Source organism: Gopherus flavomarginatus, chromosome 1 (assembly GCF_025201925.1).
Source record: "Gopherus flavomarginatus isolate rGopFla2 chromosome 1, rGopFla2.mat.asm, whole genome shotgun sequence".
In the NCBI taxonomy this organism is placed as follows: domain Eukaryota; kingdom Metazoa; phylum Chordata; order Testudines; family Testudinidae; genus Gopherus; species Gopherus flavomarginatus.
This window is the reverse complement of record NC_066617.1, coordinates 319,247,097-319,264,374: the sequence shown is the minus strand read 5'-3', so window position 1 is coordinate 319,264,374 and position 17,278 is coordinate 319,247,097. Positions and strand designations below refer to the sequence as shown.

Below are 17,278 nucleotides of genomic sequence, written 5' to 3'. Positions count from 1 at the left end.
CCCAGGCCCCACCCCCCCTCTATCCCTTCCCCAAGGCCCTACCCCACCCCACCCTTCCTGCCCCTGCTCCACCCCTACCCCAATTCTCCCCACCGCTTCTCCACCCACTCTACCTCTTCCCATGTTCTGTCCCCTCCCCTGAGTGTACCCCACCTTCACTCTGCCCCTGCTCCTCCTCCCCCACAGCACCTCCAACCTGCCACTGAACAGCTGATCCTCAGTGGGTGGGATATGCTGGGGGAAATGGGGAGGAGCTGATCGGTAGGGCCCGCCGGCACCCGCTATTTTTTTCCTTGCGTGCTCCAGCCCCAGAGCACTCTGGAGTTGGTGCCTGTGCTGGGGTGGATACAATGGATGAGGTAAGATGGAATTCCCAGAATACATCTGCACAGGACGTGACAGAATTTAGCCTTGAGTTTGCTGTCATAGAACTGTTTTGTCTTCTAGACTTTCCATATTTGTATCTCATACAATACCTTCTTTAATTGTAGTCATTAGAAATAAAATAATTGGGCTGTTGCGTTTGACAATATTTGTTTCAGCATCTAATAGGCAAATAAATAATATGGCAGAAAAAATAAGTAGAACCTACTTCGATTTAAGGGGCTGCTGAGGGGAGAAATAGTGAAAAAGATTAATAGAAATTTAAAAAAAAATCAGAAATGTAGATGATCCAGTGATTTGGAATCATTGCCTCAAGAGTCAGTATTGCTTTAATGTTTCCCAATACAAGACTCTGTAAAGGGTAATCATCTATATTACTGCAATTTAATTAGGTTTGGAAGTCAGCTGGGACTATACAAGCCATTTGCACATGCAGATGTCTCTCACTACCTAAGACTCAAATTAGGAAAATTCAGGCTTTATACTTAGGATTTCAAATCACTATGCAAAATCAGAACTGCTCTTAAATGCATGAATCCATTGGAAAATCCAAGTCATGGCTAACATTTGCTATATGAATGTAGAAGTATAAATCATAAAGTAGGATTTCACATTTTAAGAAATACAGATGACACACACAGAGATTAGTTTCTCAAAAAGGTCTGAGATACAATGTCTGAAAGTACATCATAGTAAGTAATTTAGGAAGCTGGTGAGCATGCATCCTGAAATAGTGAAACAGCAAGTGAAAAATAGTGTCAACCATTTCTTGCTATATTAAAGGCCACCTGTAGGTTCTTCTCCAGAATTAGATCGTATGGAGTGGTCTTAACCACGGCATACCATGACATTTAAATATGAAATAAGTGAGCAACATAGGCCTTTTCCAAGTCATATCTATCTATCTATCTATATTTCAGTAGATTATGTTGACTTCCCTGTGTTGATATATGTTAGCTTAAATGGAAACTACAACTTACTAGGTTAGGCCCAGATTCTGCAAACTCTACCTATGTACTTAATGTAAAGCATGTAGGTTATTGTTTGCAGGATCAGGGACTTAATAGCAATGGGTGAATAGGTTCAATTAAAAGTAATGACACTTTGAACCTTTGCCCATTTTAAAAACCTGAATAGAACCATTTTTAATTATTATTAGTAGAAGCAGTATTACTAAGGTTTGAAATGCTCGGATATACTTTTCTGCTTGACTTTACACTTCTGCAGTGGAGCTGCTGTTGAAAGCAAAACTCCCAAATGACATAGTAATTTCTGGCCAGGATCAGATGCACAAGTTTTGGAACTCTCATGAAAAACTGATCTTTCTATCTAGTTTCTTATTCTGTTCCACAGCATATAAAGAACCTTACAAATTTTAAAAGGCACACAGGGGATTTCAGATTCTCATTAAATTTCCAGTCCAGTTTGGCATACTTGGAAAATCTTTAGAATAGTATCTACTTTTGGATGCTTATTCAAACCAAAAATGAATATCAAACTTTTAGGATTTACCTAGTGATATTAATGACTTACCAAGCCTACATCTATTTAGAAAAATGAACTCCTTCCTGGAGAAAACCATTCTGTAACAACAGGCATGTAATTTAACTAGCATGTAAACATGTGACATGCCCACTTTACCAGCCAGACACAGTTAATGAATCAGTTTTGAGAAGTACTCTTTGCAGTTCTTACTCTGTTACCAAAGACTTGCTTAATATTATTCTGTGCTAGTGATAATGTATGCTCAGGTGCAAAACAGATAGTCCCCCAGGATCTGTGATATGATAGAATATTTCAAATTCCAGTTTGAGTAAACTGCAACAACCTCTTATGTTCTTCCAATAATAAAAAGAGGCCCTTGTAGAAAAAAAAAATTAGCAGTAATCTGAAGTTGTCTCATTTAAAACACTGTATTCCAGGCAATTATCTATCACATTATTATTACTAAATACACCTAAATATTCTCCAACACACTTACCTCTTTTTGTCGATACTTAATTGCCAGCTTCAATCGTGCAAGATCATTACCATTCTGTTCTTCTATCAAGCTATTGTCATCTCTGTAATTTAGAATAATTTCCAGTTCCCTGGAACTCCGTGTCTGATCTAGGAGGTCTTTTGCAAATTGCTTGCATTGATGCGAGAGCTCTTCGTATTCTGACTTAAACTCATTTTCCACTTTACTCAGTTCCTGAAGCTCCCAACTCAGTTGAAATGCTGTAAGGAAAGGATCCTCACTGGACAACGCAATCAAAGACGGACTTGCCAGAGCTTTGTAAATGTTGAGTCTGGATCGAGAATGGCGAAGGCTGTCCACATCCGAGCTTGAGACGCATTCAACACAGTTGCAGCGAACTTCATGTGGTCTAGGTACGGAAACCCCCTTCTGTACAAGAAGTTTTATGATCTCATAATTGTTCGTATGGGCAGCCAAAATAATGGGTGTAATGTCTGGTGTGAATTCTGAGAACTGTTTATCCAGCAGTATTGGTGGCACCTGTGCAAAAAAGTCAGAAAATGTATAGACTCTTATTTCAACAGCAGCAACAGTAAATTAAGCTACAGATAGTTCTTCTTGTAAAAAGTTGCACAAAACAATTTGGAATTAATATTCTATTTGGCAAATGCAGCTCCTTTTTTGATTCATAAATTGTGAACTAGATGATCTTTTCACAACATCTGTTTGTTATTTGTAACTGTTGAATTAATCCTTTGCGCTAATTGTAGCCTATGGTTATTCTCAAACAATCAGCTACAGCTTTTCACAATGTCTATTTGGGCTGTGTGGTCAGTCACTTAAGACAGATTGTTTTGTTTCTGGTCCCTGATGAGATAATCTAAATTTTATAATGAGGAGCCGTGGCTCTAGAAATCACTGGGGCTTTGAGTCTCCCCGTCAGAGAGAAAAAGAGGTCCCTGCCATAGTGAGCTTGCATTTGTAAGGCCCAATCCTGAATACACTAATCATGACACCTAATAATAAGTGTAACTGAAGGAAAATGGGATGATTTGTAGGATAGGGCCCTAAGTAGATAACATATAAAGGACAGACAATAAACAACACAAGAGAGTTTTAAAATACTCTTCCTTTTTGTGTGCAGGTAAACTCTTGTCTCATAACTGTTCTTTGACCCTTATTAATTTTCCTTGCATACAGTTCTATAACCTATACTCCTGGGGGAATTCTGCACCACTGTGCGTGCACAGAATTTATGTCCCCCATAGATTTCATTGCTTCCTCGCAGAAAAATGACTTTCTGATGGTGATGCAAAGGGAAGCCGCAAGATCAGTCATGCGACCCTCCCCAGCAGTATGTTTTGGGTAGCAGCAGAGAGGTAAATCATTGTGGAGCAGGGTGCAGGACTGGGGAAGACCCGGCTGGTGGCTCCTACCCTGCGCTGGGCTCAGCTGCTAGTCCCAGCTGGGCTGGGGAGGAAGAGACTTCCTCTTCCCCTGCACAGCATCCGGAGCCATGTCAGACCCACCCCCGGACTTCTCCCCCAGCTGTAGGAAACTCAGCAAACTCCCCCCCCCCGCAGCACTTCCTGCACCCATCGCTTGTCAGCTGCAGGGGGAGGGATCCCTGTACAGGGAGCTGCTCCCCCATCTGCCCAACGCATGTGCATCCAGACCCCCCCATACCCAGACCTTCCAGTTAAGCCTCCCCTTCCCATATTCAGAACCCCTCCCTGATGAGCCCCACTCCCCCTGCACCTGGATCACCCCAATGAGCCACCACACCTGGATCCCCACCCCACTGAATCCCACTCCCCCAGCATCTGGACCCCCAGACTGAGCCCCTCACACCCAGACTCCCCTTCCAAGCTCTATGCCCCCACACCCAGACCCCTCCCTGCTGAGCCTCAACCACTGTCATCTGGACCCCTCTACAGAGTTCAATTACCATTGCACCCAGAACCCTCCATCAAGCCCCGTGCATCCAAACCCCGCCTGTATGCAGATCCCGCATTGAGCCGGCCACATCCAGATTGACCCACACAGAACCCTCTTAACCCACACCAGGCCCCTCCACTTGGATTCTGCCTTGCTGAGCCTGCCTGCCCACACCTGGTGCACCTGGTATGGAGGGGCAGGGCCTCGGGGTGTTTCTGGGGCAGGCCCAATATTTGCGCTGTGTCAGAGTTGGGTGCAGCTCTACCACTGAATCCATGTCCTGGTGTGAGGGGCAGTTGCACAGTGACCTCTCAACTCTGTGATGCCAGTGGCCTGTGCTTCCCAGTGTCATGCTGGAGCCTCCACATTTATTTGATAAATAATATTTGCATACTTTTAAATTATTGTACGAAGAATTTTTTATTTTTTGGTGCAGAATGTCCTCAGGAATAAACCTAGCCCATATTCTTTTTCTATCTTCCTTCACTTTTGGACCCCCGGCTTAATTTCTGTTTTCCCAGTCCAGCTATTAAAGTGCCAGGCAAGAAAGTGACCTTGTAACTATGACATTCTTATACTCCACATTTTTTCCTCTTTCACAACTTCCGATTCATTGTTTTTAGCACAATATAAAATATCACCAACTGCTACCAGTGCTAGCTGATCCTCACGATGTGTCTACTTTGCACATCTTTACTAGCTATAAAGAGTCTGCAGTCAGAACTTATCCAGCAGTTCTACCAAGGATGCATATATATAAAATGAAGAACAGCTTTCTCTTGTACAGCTTTGCAGTGCTGAGAGGAAGGGAAGTGTGAACTCAGCACATACGACGTCGAAGGCACATAGGGAGCAGCTATTTACAGCACCAATGTGCTATTTTTACAGTCACTCTGTAACATAGTGCATAAGGAAGGATTCCCCTCACCCCCCACTGCTATATAAACAACACAAAGAACATTTTGAATGGTGCCTGTGATGCTTCCCAGGGGTACTCAGCGTTGGGAGGCACCTCACCACCAACCTGCCTTTAACATGAGGAAGCCTTGTCTCTGCCTCCCAAACCCCCTGGCCACGAGCAATACCAGCAGTACCCACACCTCACAGGCCCCACTGTCACTCTACAGGTTAGTGATGGGCACACTCCAACCCTCAAGCCCTCCAAGTGTCTCCCTGGAGTGTCCAGCCTCATGTCCACTGGACGCTCACAGCATTCACCGATCCACTGTTTCCAAAGAAACAGTTACACTTCAGCTTACCAGTACCACCTCAGATCACTGCTTCTCTCAGCACACAGCACTTAGACATGTTTACAGTGAAATCAAGTGTCAGTTTATTATCAAAGCATAGAGATTCACATAGAAGTATTGGAAACAAATGGTTACATATAAAATAAAACCACTGTATATCTTCTAGAGCGTAGACTTAATTAATAGGATTCTTTACTGTCTACTACAGTATTGCTCACCCAAAATTCCTGCTGCATTTTTGCAGGCAGTTTGGCTGTGACCCTTCTTTCATCAGACAAGCACATTGTCAGTTTGCTTCCTAGGCAAAGGACTCGGTGTGTTTCTTTACACTCCAGAGCAATCCTTTGTCTTTCTTCATAAACAGGACGTCCCACTTATTTCTTCCTGTAGATTTCCTCTCTTGTATATTTTGCAATCTCTCAATTCGAATTGAGCTAAGTATGTGGCATAAAATATATACTACACAAATGGACAGACAGGGAGATAGGTGTCTGTAACCTCCTGCCTTGAAAGAACATTTCTGAGATATGTCGCCTGTTGGCCTGTTGACGTGCCTTAACTCCAAGACCTTAAGAATATCATTTTCAGTATAGATAAATAAGCCCTTAAATATTATCTGTACGTATATTTCACAACAATTGTGATGACCAGTGGGCTCCTGGCTCTCAGTAGATACTTCACATGCTGTCTTTCAGTGAACTATTATGCAGGGGATTCCTGTAAAACCCTATGTACCCTCTGTGTCCCCTGCCACCTAGCACCAAGAGGTCCTTGGATCACAGTGCCCCTTTGAAAAGGAAAAGGGATAAACAGTTGAATCAGAAGGGTCACCTGAAGCCTGGTGAATAAATAAACCATTGGAGAAGGGAAAAGATGTCTGAAGAAAGAGTAGTGACAGTAGAATGACTTCTCTAAGGTGAAGAGAGACAGTGCATAGGCATAAGATCCTAAGAATGTCCATACTTGGTGAGATCAGTGGTCTGTCTAGCCCAGTATACTGTCTTCCAATAGTGACTAATGTCAGATGCTTCAGAGGGAATTAACAGAACAGAGCAATCATTAAGTGATCCACCCTTTGTGACCCAGTACAAGTTTCTGCCATTCAAAGGTTTAGGGACATGTGAAGCATGAGGTTGTGTCCCTGACCATCTTGGATAATAGCCATCAATGGATCTATCCTCCATGAGTTTATCTAATTCATTTTTAATCCACTTATACTTTTGGCCTTTACAATTTTACATCCTTATGTTTGTTTTAAACCTGCTGCCGATTAATTTCATAAGGTGACCCTTGGTTCCGGTGTTATGTGATTGGGTAAATAACACTTTCCTGTTCACTTTCTCCACACTATTCATGATTTTAGAACTATTAAATCCCACCTCAGTTATCTCTTTTCTAAGCTAAACAGTCTCAGTCTTTTTAATCTCTCCTCATACGGAAGCTGTTCCTACCCTTAGTCATTTTTGTTGCCCTTCTCTGTACGTTTTCTAATTTTAATATCTTTTTTGAGATGGGGTGACCAGAACTTCATGCAGTATCCAAAGTATGGCTGTGCCATCCTAATGAGTCCTAACATTTTGGGGAAGTTTTTTGTTTTTCAGCTATATTCACTTCTTGGACCAGATTCTGTGCTCCACTTAGGATTCAATAAAGAATTGTTTGTTCCAGGACTAGGTGCTCCAAGAAGCAGCCATTAATAGTGTCTAGAAATTTTATCTCTGTATGCCATCCTGAGGTGACATGTACCCAGTCAATATGGAAGTAGTTGATATCTCCCATTATTATTTGGGTTTTCAGCTTTTGTTGCCTTTCTAATCTCCTGGAGCATTTCACAATCACTGTCACCATCCTGGTCAGCTGGTTGGAAGAGAATTCTTACTCCTATACTCTTATTATTCAAGCCACACATTTTTATACATAGAGATTCTATGGTACAGTTTGATTCCTTTAAGATATTTGTTATATTTGACTGCTTTCTTTCACATATAGTGGCACTCCTCCACCAGAAAGACCTACTTTGTAATTCCTATATATTTTGTACCCTGGTATTACCATGTCCCATTGTGTATCCTCATTCCACCAAGTTTCTGTGAGGCTTATTATATCAACATTCTCATGTAATACCAGGCATTCAAGTTCACCCATCTTAGTATTTAAACTATTAGCATTTGTATATAAACACTTATAAAAATGATCACTATATAGTTGTTTGCTTTTATGTGATGCAAGTAAATGGCATTTTTTTTGTTTGATTGGTTCTCTTCAGTTCCTACTGCACTTTATCAATTTCTAGCCTCTCCTCTTTACTAGGATACAGAATATCTCCTTTAATAAACTGTCCCCTAAGGGATGTCTCTGTCTGAACTGTGTGCTCCTCTGCACCAGCTGGCTTTCCCCCAGCCTTTAATTTACAAACTCCTTTACAACCTTCTTAATTTTACAGGCCAACAATCTGGTTTCCTTTTGATGTAGGTGGAGCCCATTCTTCTTGTATAGGATTCTCCTTTCCCCAAAAGTTCCCCAGTTCCTAATAAACTTAAATCTCTTCTCCCAACACCATCATCTCATCCTTGCATTGAGACCCTGCAGTTCTGCCTGTTTAACTGACCCTGCGCATGGAACTAGAAGCATTTCAGAGAATGCTACCTGGGAGTGAGGAAACGTTAACAACAAACAGGGAAAGTGATGAGAATAATGGGAGGAGAAGAAGAAACCAGCAGAATTAGGCAGAAATTAGCAGAGAAAGGAAAAGAGTGAAATTTATCTGAAAAGAAATATGACTGCCTGGTAATAAAAATGCATATTTCTTGCCCTGCTGTGAGTGAGTACTTTTTTCCCCTTTAAGTGTCTGCTTTTTCAGCTTTTCTTCACATAGAGCAGCTTTTATAGGAAAACACCTTCAATTTCTTCTGTGAGTAAGTGCTACTCAATGTATGGGTTGCAGAACTGGGCCCTAAGGCATTAATTAGCTGTATTCTTGCAATGGAAAAGTAAGTTCAGGAGGCAATACTGCTAATGCTGAAATGTTTATGTAACATGGTGTGCAAATTCAGGGTCACAGCTACACACATCCTTAGATGAAATGCCTTCTGACTTTGACTGCTAAAATCCAGAGCATGTTGCTAGACCAGAATAATTAGATTGGATGCTGGGATGATATATTGGAAGGGGAGGAGATGGATGGAAAACACACACACACACACACACTCAGCTGTGCAACATTGGTGAAGGGCAGCATAGAGCACATGCACAAACATATGCATACACACACACACACACACACACACACACACAGAGCTGTGCAACACTGGTGAAGTACAGCACAGAGCCTACAGCAGCCCAATGGCTGGAGTGGGTTCTGGAATGCCTGACATGGCCCTCCCCACTCCAAGGAAGAGGACAGGATTATCATAGCAGCGGATTGCCCATGCCCTGTGTCCATCAGATGTGCTGGAAAACAGAGGGCCCATACAGGGCTGAACTCTGTGCTGCGCATTCAACCCTCCCAGCTCAGAGCTGAGTAGGTTCTGCTCTAGTTCCAGTAACATTTTGCCTTACTCCTTTTGATTTTGAAGTACCATTTGTGAGTGTGCGAGGAGAGAGAGAGAAGAATAAGCCATTTGGGCACTTTAGATACAGCAAGATGGGGGTCCTTTAGGGTCAGAGTGGCTGGTCCTTGTGGAATTATGCAAGAAAAGTAGATGGGCTCAGGATCCCCCCATTGTTCTTGTATTACAATCAGGAGCACAAGCACTGCATTAGACCAAGGCTATCCTGGCCGTAGTCTTCACAAAAGATTCTTTATAGCCCAGGACCTCCTTTGCATCATACAGTAGAGCTGGAGCAGCTTGCAAGGAGCTCAGGGTTGCCCTGTGAAAGGGTAGCAGAACTTCTCCTTTAGTGTAAACTCCTCCAGAAACCCTGGAGGAACTCTGGCCTCTGGGGATTCCTGCTCCTTCACACCTCTTCTTCACGCAGTGTCACGGGAAAATAGCATCACACACTACTAAATTAACCTGTCCTGGTGTTTGTTTGTTTAATCAATTATATTTGTCGCTTTTTTTCCTCTCCTCTAAGTTTCAGTTGCAGTAAGTACTTTCCTCACTAGCTCTGGAAACAGATGGAAATGCCAGCAGACTAGTGCACAGCTTGCGGCTGTCGAGGATGGTACAGTACTTTGATTTCTGAAGTCAAAGTAAGGTTGAGGAAATTTAAGTTATTTGAAGTGATTTTCTGGACCCTTATATGGCAGAACAAAGGCTTACTGTGAGTAAAGCCACTGTACTTTGACAGCATTTGCCACAACCAATCAGTTTTGCCCTGGGCATCCAAATCAGAGAATCAGAGGAGAAGAGGAGAGAGATAAAAGAGTAAAACACAAGGGTATAAAGATACAAGTCAAAACCCACAGATTTTTCAAGATATTCATATGTCTCTATGACAGATTATTATTTCCGTAGTATGACTCTACTAAACTAATATTTGTTTCTAGCCCTGGTCGAAACCGAGGCTCTCTTAACATGACATTAACTGCAATCTTCTCTGCAACATTAATATCGATGCAGCTTCAAACAGCATAACATTACAATGATTGACTTGTATATCTGGTCTATTTCACCTGTACATCTCGTCCATTAGCTGTTTGTTTTTCTCATAGCTTATCAAAGTCTTTCATCTTCAAGTAATTCAGCTAAAGGCTGATGCACACATTTTGGAATTCAGACTATCTGAATTTACCCTAATATAGAAAAGTCTATTAATCACTGCAACATTAACTCTCAGAAACATTTACACTTAAATGGTAAGCCCTAAGACTGTGGCTTTTATTACATCATGACTTTAGCCCCTGAATCTACTACTATTATTTTAAGATTTCCCACTGACTTTTGACTAAATATATATGGAACGCCAAAGCGATTGAGTCAAATTGTTCTTTCATTTACAACATTATCAGGCATTAATCCTCTTTAGAGTTGACTCTTCTCAAGGCACTCAGCACCTTTCACTATTACTCCAATTCCACTGCAGTTAAAGAAGTTATGCCACATTTTCATGGGGTTTCTGAGCGCAGGATCTGGCCTATTCAAATGTCTCATTGGAAGGAGTCACACATTTGAAATCCTTGACAGAGCTCTCAGAAAAGATATGCAAGGCTTCTTTAAGTCCTGCGAGGATGGAAAGCTAGCAAGTCTTACTGTAATGGTGACTCTCACAAGCTCAGCAGCAGCGTGGCTATTAGACATATCCCAGATTTAAGAAGACTTTCTAGTGTGCAGCTGTTTACATTTGCCCCAAGCCAAATGATTTTTGTTTTCATGTTACATTTTCCTGAAGTTTTTGCAACTCAAGATTATTCATATGGATGAGCAGACAGGCTTGGGGAGTCCAAGAACTCTGTGTGTGTGCGTGTGGGTATGGGTGTGTAAGCATGAAAGAGAAAAAAGCAGAACTAAAAGATGCGCAAATGTCAGTGCTCAGTCTCTTCCATTTTTGTTGTATTTCATTCCCCATCCCTTGTTTGCACATTGTCTTTGTAGAATATAAGCAGGCTGTGGCAGGGATCTTGTTCTAATTCATCTGTAAGTACTTAGCACACTAGTGCAATAATAAAACGAAGAATTCATAAGTCATGTGTACATTGTAGTTATATTCCTGAAAAATGCAACTTTAAGCAAAACGATGTTAAGCGAATCCAATTTTCCCATAAGAATTTAAGTGGCGGGTTAGGCTCCAGGGAAATTTTTTTCACCAGACAAAAAACTATATTATAACACAGTATAAGTTTTAAACAAATAATTTAATACTGTACACAGCAATGATGATTGTGATGCTTAGTTGAGGTGGTGAAGTTAGAGGGTGGGACATTTCCCAGGGAATGCCTTGCTGCTAAATGATGAACTAGCACTCGGCTGAGCCCTCAAGAGTTAACACATTGTTAATGTAGCCTCACAGTCTACAAGGCAGCACAAATTGAGGGAGGGGAGACAGCATGGCAGACAGAGACAGAGACACACACCCTGCGTGAGAGAGAAAGATGCGCGTTGCCCCTTTAAGTATGCTGATCCTACTCCAAGTATGCTGCCTTTAAAAAGATCAGGAAGTTGAGACAGCAGCTGTGGCACTCTACATCCTGAGCCCTGTTATGTCCCCACTCTGCTCTGTATAGAGAAGGGATAAGCGGGGGGCAAGATCAGGGGGAAGGGGGACACCCTGACATTAGCCCTCATCTTCCCCCCTGCATAGCAAGCAGGAGGCTCCCAGGAGCAGCTCCAAGGCAGAGGGCAGGAGCAGCACATGGCAGTGGGGAGAGGGACAGCTGTACTGCCAGCAACTGATAGCCTGCTGGGTGGCTGCTGCACAGGGAACTTAGGAGAGCGGGCAGCTGATAGGGGGTCTGCCGGTCCACCCTGGTTCCAAGCCCCCATCAGCCAGCTGCAACGGGCTGCTCTTCCTGCAAGCAGTAGATAAAGCAGGCGGCTGCCAAACAATGTTATAAGGGAGCATTGCACAACTTTAAACAAGCATGTTCCCTAACTGGGACTACTTTAAGTGAGGAGTTACTGTACTATGATCTCAATCTTGTCTGCTAACATTTCTGAAATCCATCTAAATCTCTGTTGTGATGACTGCTTCAAAATCACTTGAGCACTCTTGACCCAGGGAAAGTGTAGGGTGCATAAGATATTTAAACAGGGAAGCTGAGAAGAGTCTTGTAAAGAAAGCACCAGATCCACTCTGTGTTTGTACAACACTTAGCAAATTGGGGTCCTGGTCCATGGCTTGGCCTATTAGGCACTATGATAATACTAATATTAATAATAAAAATAGATCAAAGATTTTTTTATGCTTCTTGCAATGTGATATCATGGAAAGGGGACTTACTCCTGAATGCTCATAAGATATTCAAGAGGTCTACATTTGAAGCTAGGCCTGTGATTCCCCTGCTTGGGTACACATACTCACACTAGCTCTCCTGGAGCTAGCACAAGTATAAATAGCAATGTAGCTGCGATGGCAGGGGAAGTGGTAGCGAAGGCACAGCTGAGCTGTGATGGGAACATACTCACTGGTTTGTACTTGTTTGTTTTTGTGTAAGCGGGGTAATGGTCCCGCTATTGTGGGGAACTTTCCTGGCTTCTGCTCTACCCCGGTGAAGTGAGCTGGCGAAAGGATCTGAGTCCTCGCTCCCACTTCCTTTACGCAGAGGCCTCCCTGCCCTTGAGCACTTCCCCTCCACTCTCCTGTCTGGCAGAGTCCTCGTAACCCCAACAAGGCTGGGCCCAGGATACCTGGGGGGCTCGACCCCCAACCTTGTCATGGTCACTTAGGGCAGGGGCTAGGGCGTCTCCACTCCGGGGTACCCTCTCTGACTGGGCACTTCCCTGACCCACTGACCATTACATACAGTTCAAAGCAAATACAATTTACTAAACAACAATCAGTTTAAAAAAAATAAGGAAAAAATGGGAAAGGTTAAAGGAAAACACGTAACTCTGCTCTGGGCATGGGGACATCACAACCAGCATCTCTAAAATGTAAGGGAAGTTTAGTCTGTTCCTCACGAGTCCCAGGCCCCTTCTCAGGCCCTGTCTGTGTTGCAGGGATGCTGCGGGTCAGACACTCGCTCTGGCGATGGCCACACACCGTCAGGCTTTAGGTGGCAGGACCCTTCTTCCCAGGATTGCCCCCGCCCCATTGGGTTACGATCCCCCTCCAAGTCTGGCCTGCAAGGCCTCTTGGCTGGGGGCGCCTCCCTGCGCTGGGCCCACTGCCCAGGGTCCCTCTCGCTCTCCCCAGCTGCTCACCGCACTTGGCTCCAGACTGCTCCAGCCTCAGCTCTAGCTCCATCACTCTGCCTCAGCTCCTGCTCCACTCTGCCTCAGCACTGCTGCTGCTGCTGCTCTGCCTCCAGCTCCCTGGGCAGCTTCTGTGACTCTGCTCCCAGCACTGACCTGCTTCCTGGGCTGCTTTTCTGGCCCCTCTGGCTGGTGTGGCTCTACTCCCCAGCTCAGCTTGGGCCCCTGCCCTCTCCTTAGCCTGGCCCCACTCTGTCTGACCCAGGCAATTCCAGCTCACATAGAGAACAGGACCCCCTGGCCTCCTGACTCTCTGATTAGCCTGCCCGCCCTGTCAATCAGACTGACCTGGTGCATTGGCCTCTCCCCATTGTTCCTGGGGACTGTCCGTCTCAGGTCCTGATTTCCCACCAACCTATCCCCTTTCTTTGAGTACCGGGAGCTAGCCAACCAAAACACCCTGCTGAGTTTTAGTAAGGGCTCCCCTTATACTTGGCATGGCTCAGCCGTGCCCCTGCTGCTACTACCTGTGCTGCTACAGATATTCTGCTCTTCATACTCCTACTAGCTCAAAGCAAGCTATCATGAATATATACACACAAGCAAGAGAATCACACCCCTAGCTCATAGAGTAGATGTAATCTTAGAGTCAGGAAATGGGCTGAGAAGAGGTAACTGGGGCTCAGAAAGAAGGAGATAGACCCTAGGTACTAATATCTATCCATCCATTCATCCATCCAGACACTTATATGGTTCCTCTACAGCCTCTACTTATCTTAATTTTAGGTGTGGCTATTCAGCACCTATGAAAATGAGCCCAGTTCTTTGAGTGTCTAAATATTGGGTACCTCTCTAAGCTTCAATGTTTTTGTTTTGTTTTGTTTTGAATTACTTGTTTTAAAGGAAAAGAAAGATGAGCTGTAACAACAGCAAATAAATAAGGGAAAAAATACAAATGTAAATACAATACAAAGGCAGATTCATTATCTCAGACAATAAAATTGTACATTTGTTGGCTGCTATGTATTGTCAGAAAATGCACAGAAAAAGAACCAAAGCAAAAAGAAAAGAGAAACAAGGTATAAGAAATGAAGATAGATAATAAGCAGTGTAGTGCATCAGACAGAAGTAACAGGCTAGCCTGGGAAACTGTCACTATACAGCAATGACATTCGTCTATAACAAGCTCCAGCGCTGCTTCGCTAGGCCAACCAATAGAATTCCTTGTACATCTCACCATTCTATAGTGACCTGTCAATTCAGCAATTCTAAAACTAAAGACCAAGGCCTCAGTCCATGCAGAGCTCCACCAGGAGCTCCATGTGGGTAGTGGGGTGCTCCTACACAGATTTAGTTGCAAGTTCAGGGCATTGAATTTGGGGAGATCGTCCCTTCTTTTATATGCTTGTTTTAAAATTTTGGCCAAAGTTCTTTATTCATTATTATTAAGCACTTGGGTCCGCTTAGAACTGAACTAGAGCCACCAAAGACATTTCATAGATAGCAAGCCACTGAAAAACTCTCAGCTGTGTTATAGTTTCCAAGATAATATGAAGAACATACATCCATCCTCTTATCACATGCATGTTAGAGTTGGTTGAAAATATTACAATGGAACAGCTTTCTGTTAAAAAATACAGATTTGTCAAAATCTAAATGTATTGTGGGAACATACCAATTTCAATTACATTTTTGATGAGAAAAAGTTAAAATGTGTTATTTTGACAATGTCAGAATGTTTGAGTCTATGCAAGCAATCAAACAGAATGCTGAAATGTTTTGATTAATTTTGTTTTGACTTTTATATTCAATATCAAATGCAATTTCTATATATACATAATATTAAATGTAATATTATCATTACTATTTTAATATAATAACATAAAATGAAATGAATTAAAATGATAGAGTCAATAAGAAAAGTTTCAATGCTATTGAAAATAAGCATTTTAATAGTTCCAACCTTTTTAAAATAAAATAATTTCTCAGGAAATGTTGGCTTTTTGTTCTCATTTGAAATCTCAGAATTTCCCACAGAATGGAAAGTCTAGTTCCTGATCAGCTCTATTGAATATCATATATGATGGTGATGAGTATAAACTAGCACCTGATTAAAAGAAACTAGTTAAAATAGACATAACTAGGTAAAAATGTGTCATCATAAATCTATTCCAAGCATTTTTAGCTTTTGTTTTTCATGGGAAATAGGTTAAATAAAAGTCATCCAACATTTTGTCAACCTCTGCCTTCCTTACCATGACTTCCAAGGCCTCACTGAAAAGTGTTCTACCCTATTAATAACCCTCTGATTCAGTTTCCTAAATCTAAAATTAGGATAGAAGAAAAGCACACTCTTGTTGTGCCAAAGGAACAAAACAAAGTCCTAGCAACATATCTAGTAAAAACATTTTTGTAGAAAAAAAGATCACCACCACACTCACTCAAAGGATTTGTAAATAGAGTGACTATGGCTGGGACCAAAGTCTGCAGTGACTCACAGATGTGCACTCACATTTTAGAAACATGCTCTGATTTTTTAGGATTACCTCTATTGAATATTAACCAACTACCTGATATAACTGATGTTGCCTGCATAGACCCAGCACTTCAATTTCCAATGCAAAAGATGTCTTTTCAAAAATTATTTTGGCCACAGCTCTGATTGACATTGGCTAGGTGAAGCGTGTATATCCATCACTTTCTGTTTTCTTCTCTTTAGGGTCTAATTACAACTAACACAGATAATAAAAATGTATCTCTACATTTAAAAGGCTAAATGATGCATGCTCATTTAGAAATATATCATTTACAATTGTATTGATTCCTAATCAAAATCCACTAGCTATAAACCCTAACAGTCTGATACCCATACACACTCACTCTCGTGTTAAATCACAGCATGGAAAATATTGCAAAATAAACTAACCCACATTAGTTTAAAATAAATGACTCTCCAAGATGTGTGCTTATCATCCTTAAATCTAACTAGAAAACATATTTTAAGAGATTAAATGCTCTACATGGCAGCAATGATGCCTTTAACCTATCACAATCCCAAGATCTTCAGTGAGGATTTGAATGAGCTCCAAGAATACAGATAGAAGCACTCCTTTGTCAGTGCCCTAATCCCTTGCACAAAGACATAGGGGGTGATGTCAGTCTGAGGGCAAATCTTGATAGCAGGCTATGACAGGGGCACTTAGAAAAGCCGCAAGATCCAATAGATAAGTCATTGGACAGGGATTCAGGAGATTTAGGCTCTAGTCCTGAGTTTGCTGCTAGGTCACCTTAGTCAAGTCTATTCATCTCTCTATGCTTCTGTTTACCATGTCTATTTCAACTGTAAGTTCCTCCAGCTGCTACTGTAATATAAACAACAATAATAAGCTGTGGATAGCCTTCCTCCAGGTAAAGACTGGTTTTGCATGTCTGTTTACTTTCTTCAAAATACTGATTCAGCTCTGCTGGGATACCAGTAGTATTATACTTCTTTTTTTTTTTTTTTTGGTCTTTGCTCACATTTAATCCCCTCTTGCATTTTGATTCCATTCAACTGAGTTTAACTCTTCTCTTATCATGTGCACACAGGTATTTTTCCACATTAAACTTATAGGTCTAAGCTGTTTTACATTTGTTTTATCCAAGCACTAGACTCATGATAGTTTCCAAACCTGTCACCTATGATTTTTCTTCTTTTCAATGAATAAGTACCATTCCTATTTGAATGGGAAAATATGAACCAACGGTGAGCACACTTCTCACCTCATGAATACTCATACTCTTAAAACAGAACACGCTTGTGTTTCATAACAGTTACAGTGTGGACAGCTCACTTCAAGCCTCTCAAATAGCTACACTGTGTTTCTGTTATATCTTAAGGAAAAGAACTGTAATAACAGAAATAGGAACCCCTGGTAATTCTCACTGCTCATCCAAACAATGGGGTCTAT

General features: G+C 42.1%; 1 protein-coding gene across 1 annotated transcript in view; it reads right to left on the bottom strand.

The window, feature by feature from the left end:
* The window catches only part of TRPC4 (transient receptor potential cation channel subfamily C member 4), a 195,085-nt gene that overhangs the window by 88,435 nt on the left and 89,372 nt on the right, over nucleotides 1-17,278 (bottom strand). The window contains exon 3 of the mRNA XM_050937174.1: nucleotides 2,366-2,884. Within this exon, the coding sequence (XP_050793131.1) occupies nucleotides 2,366-2,884 (519 nt within the window). The remainder of the gene's footprint in view (nucleotides 1-2,365; nucleotides 2,885-17,278) is intronic.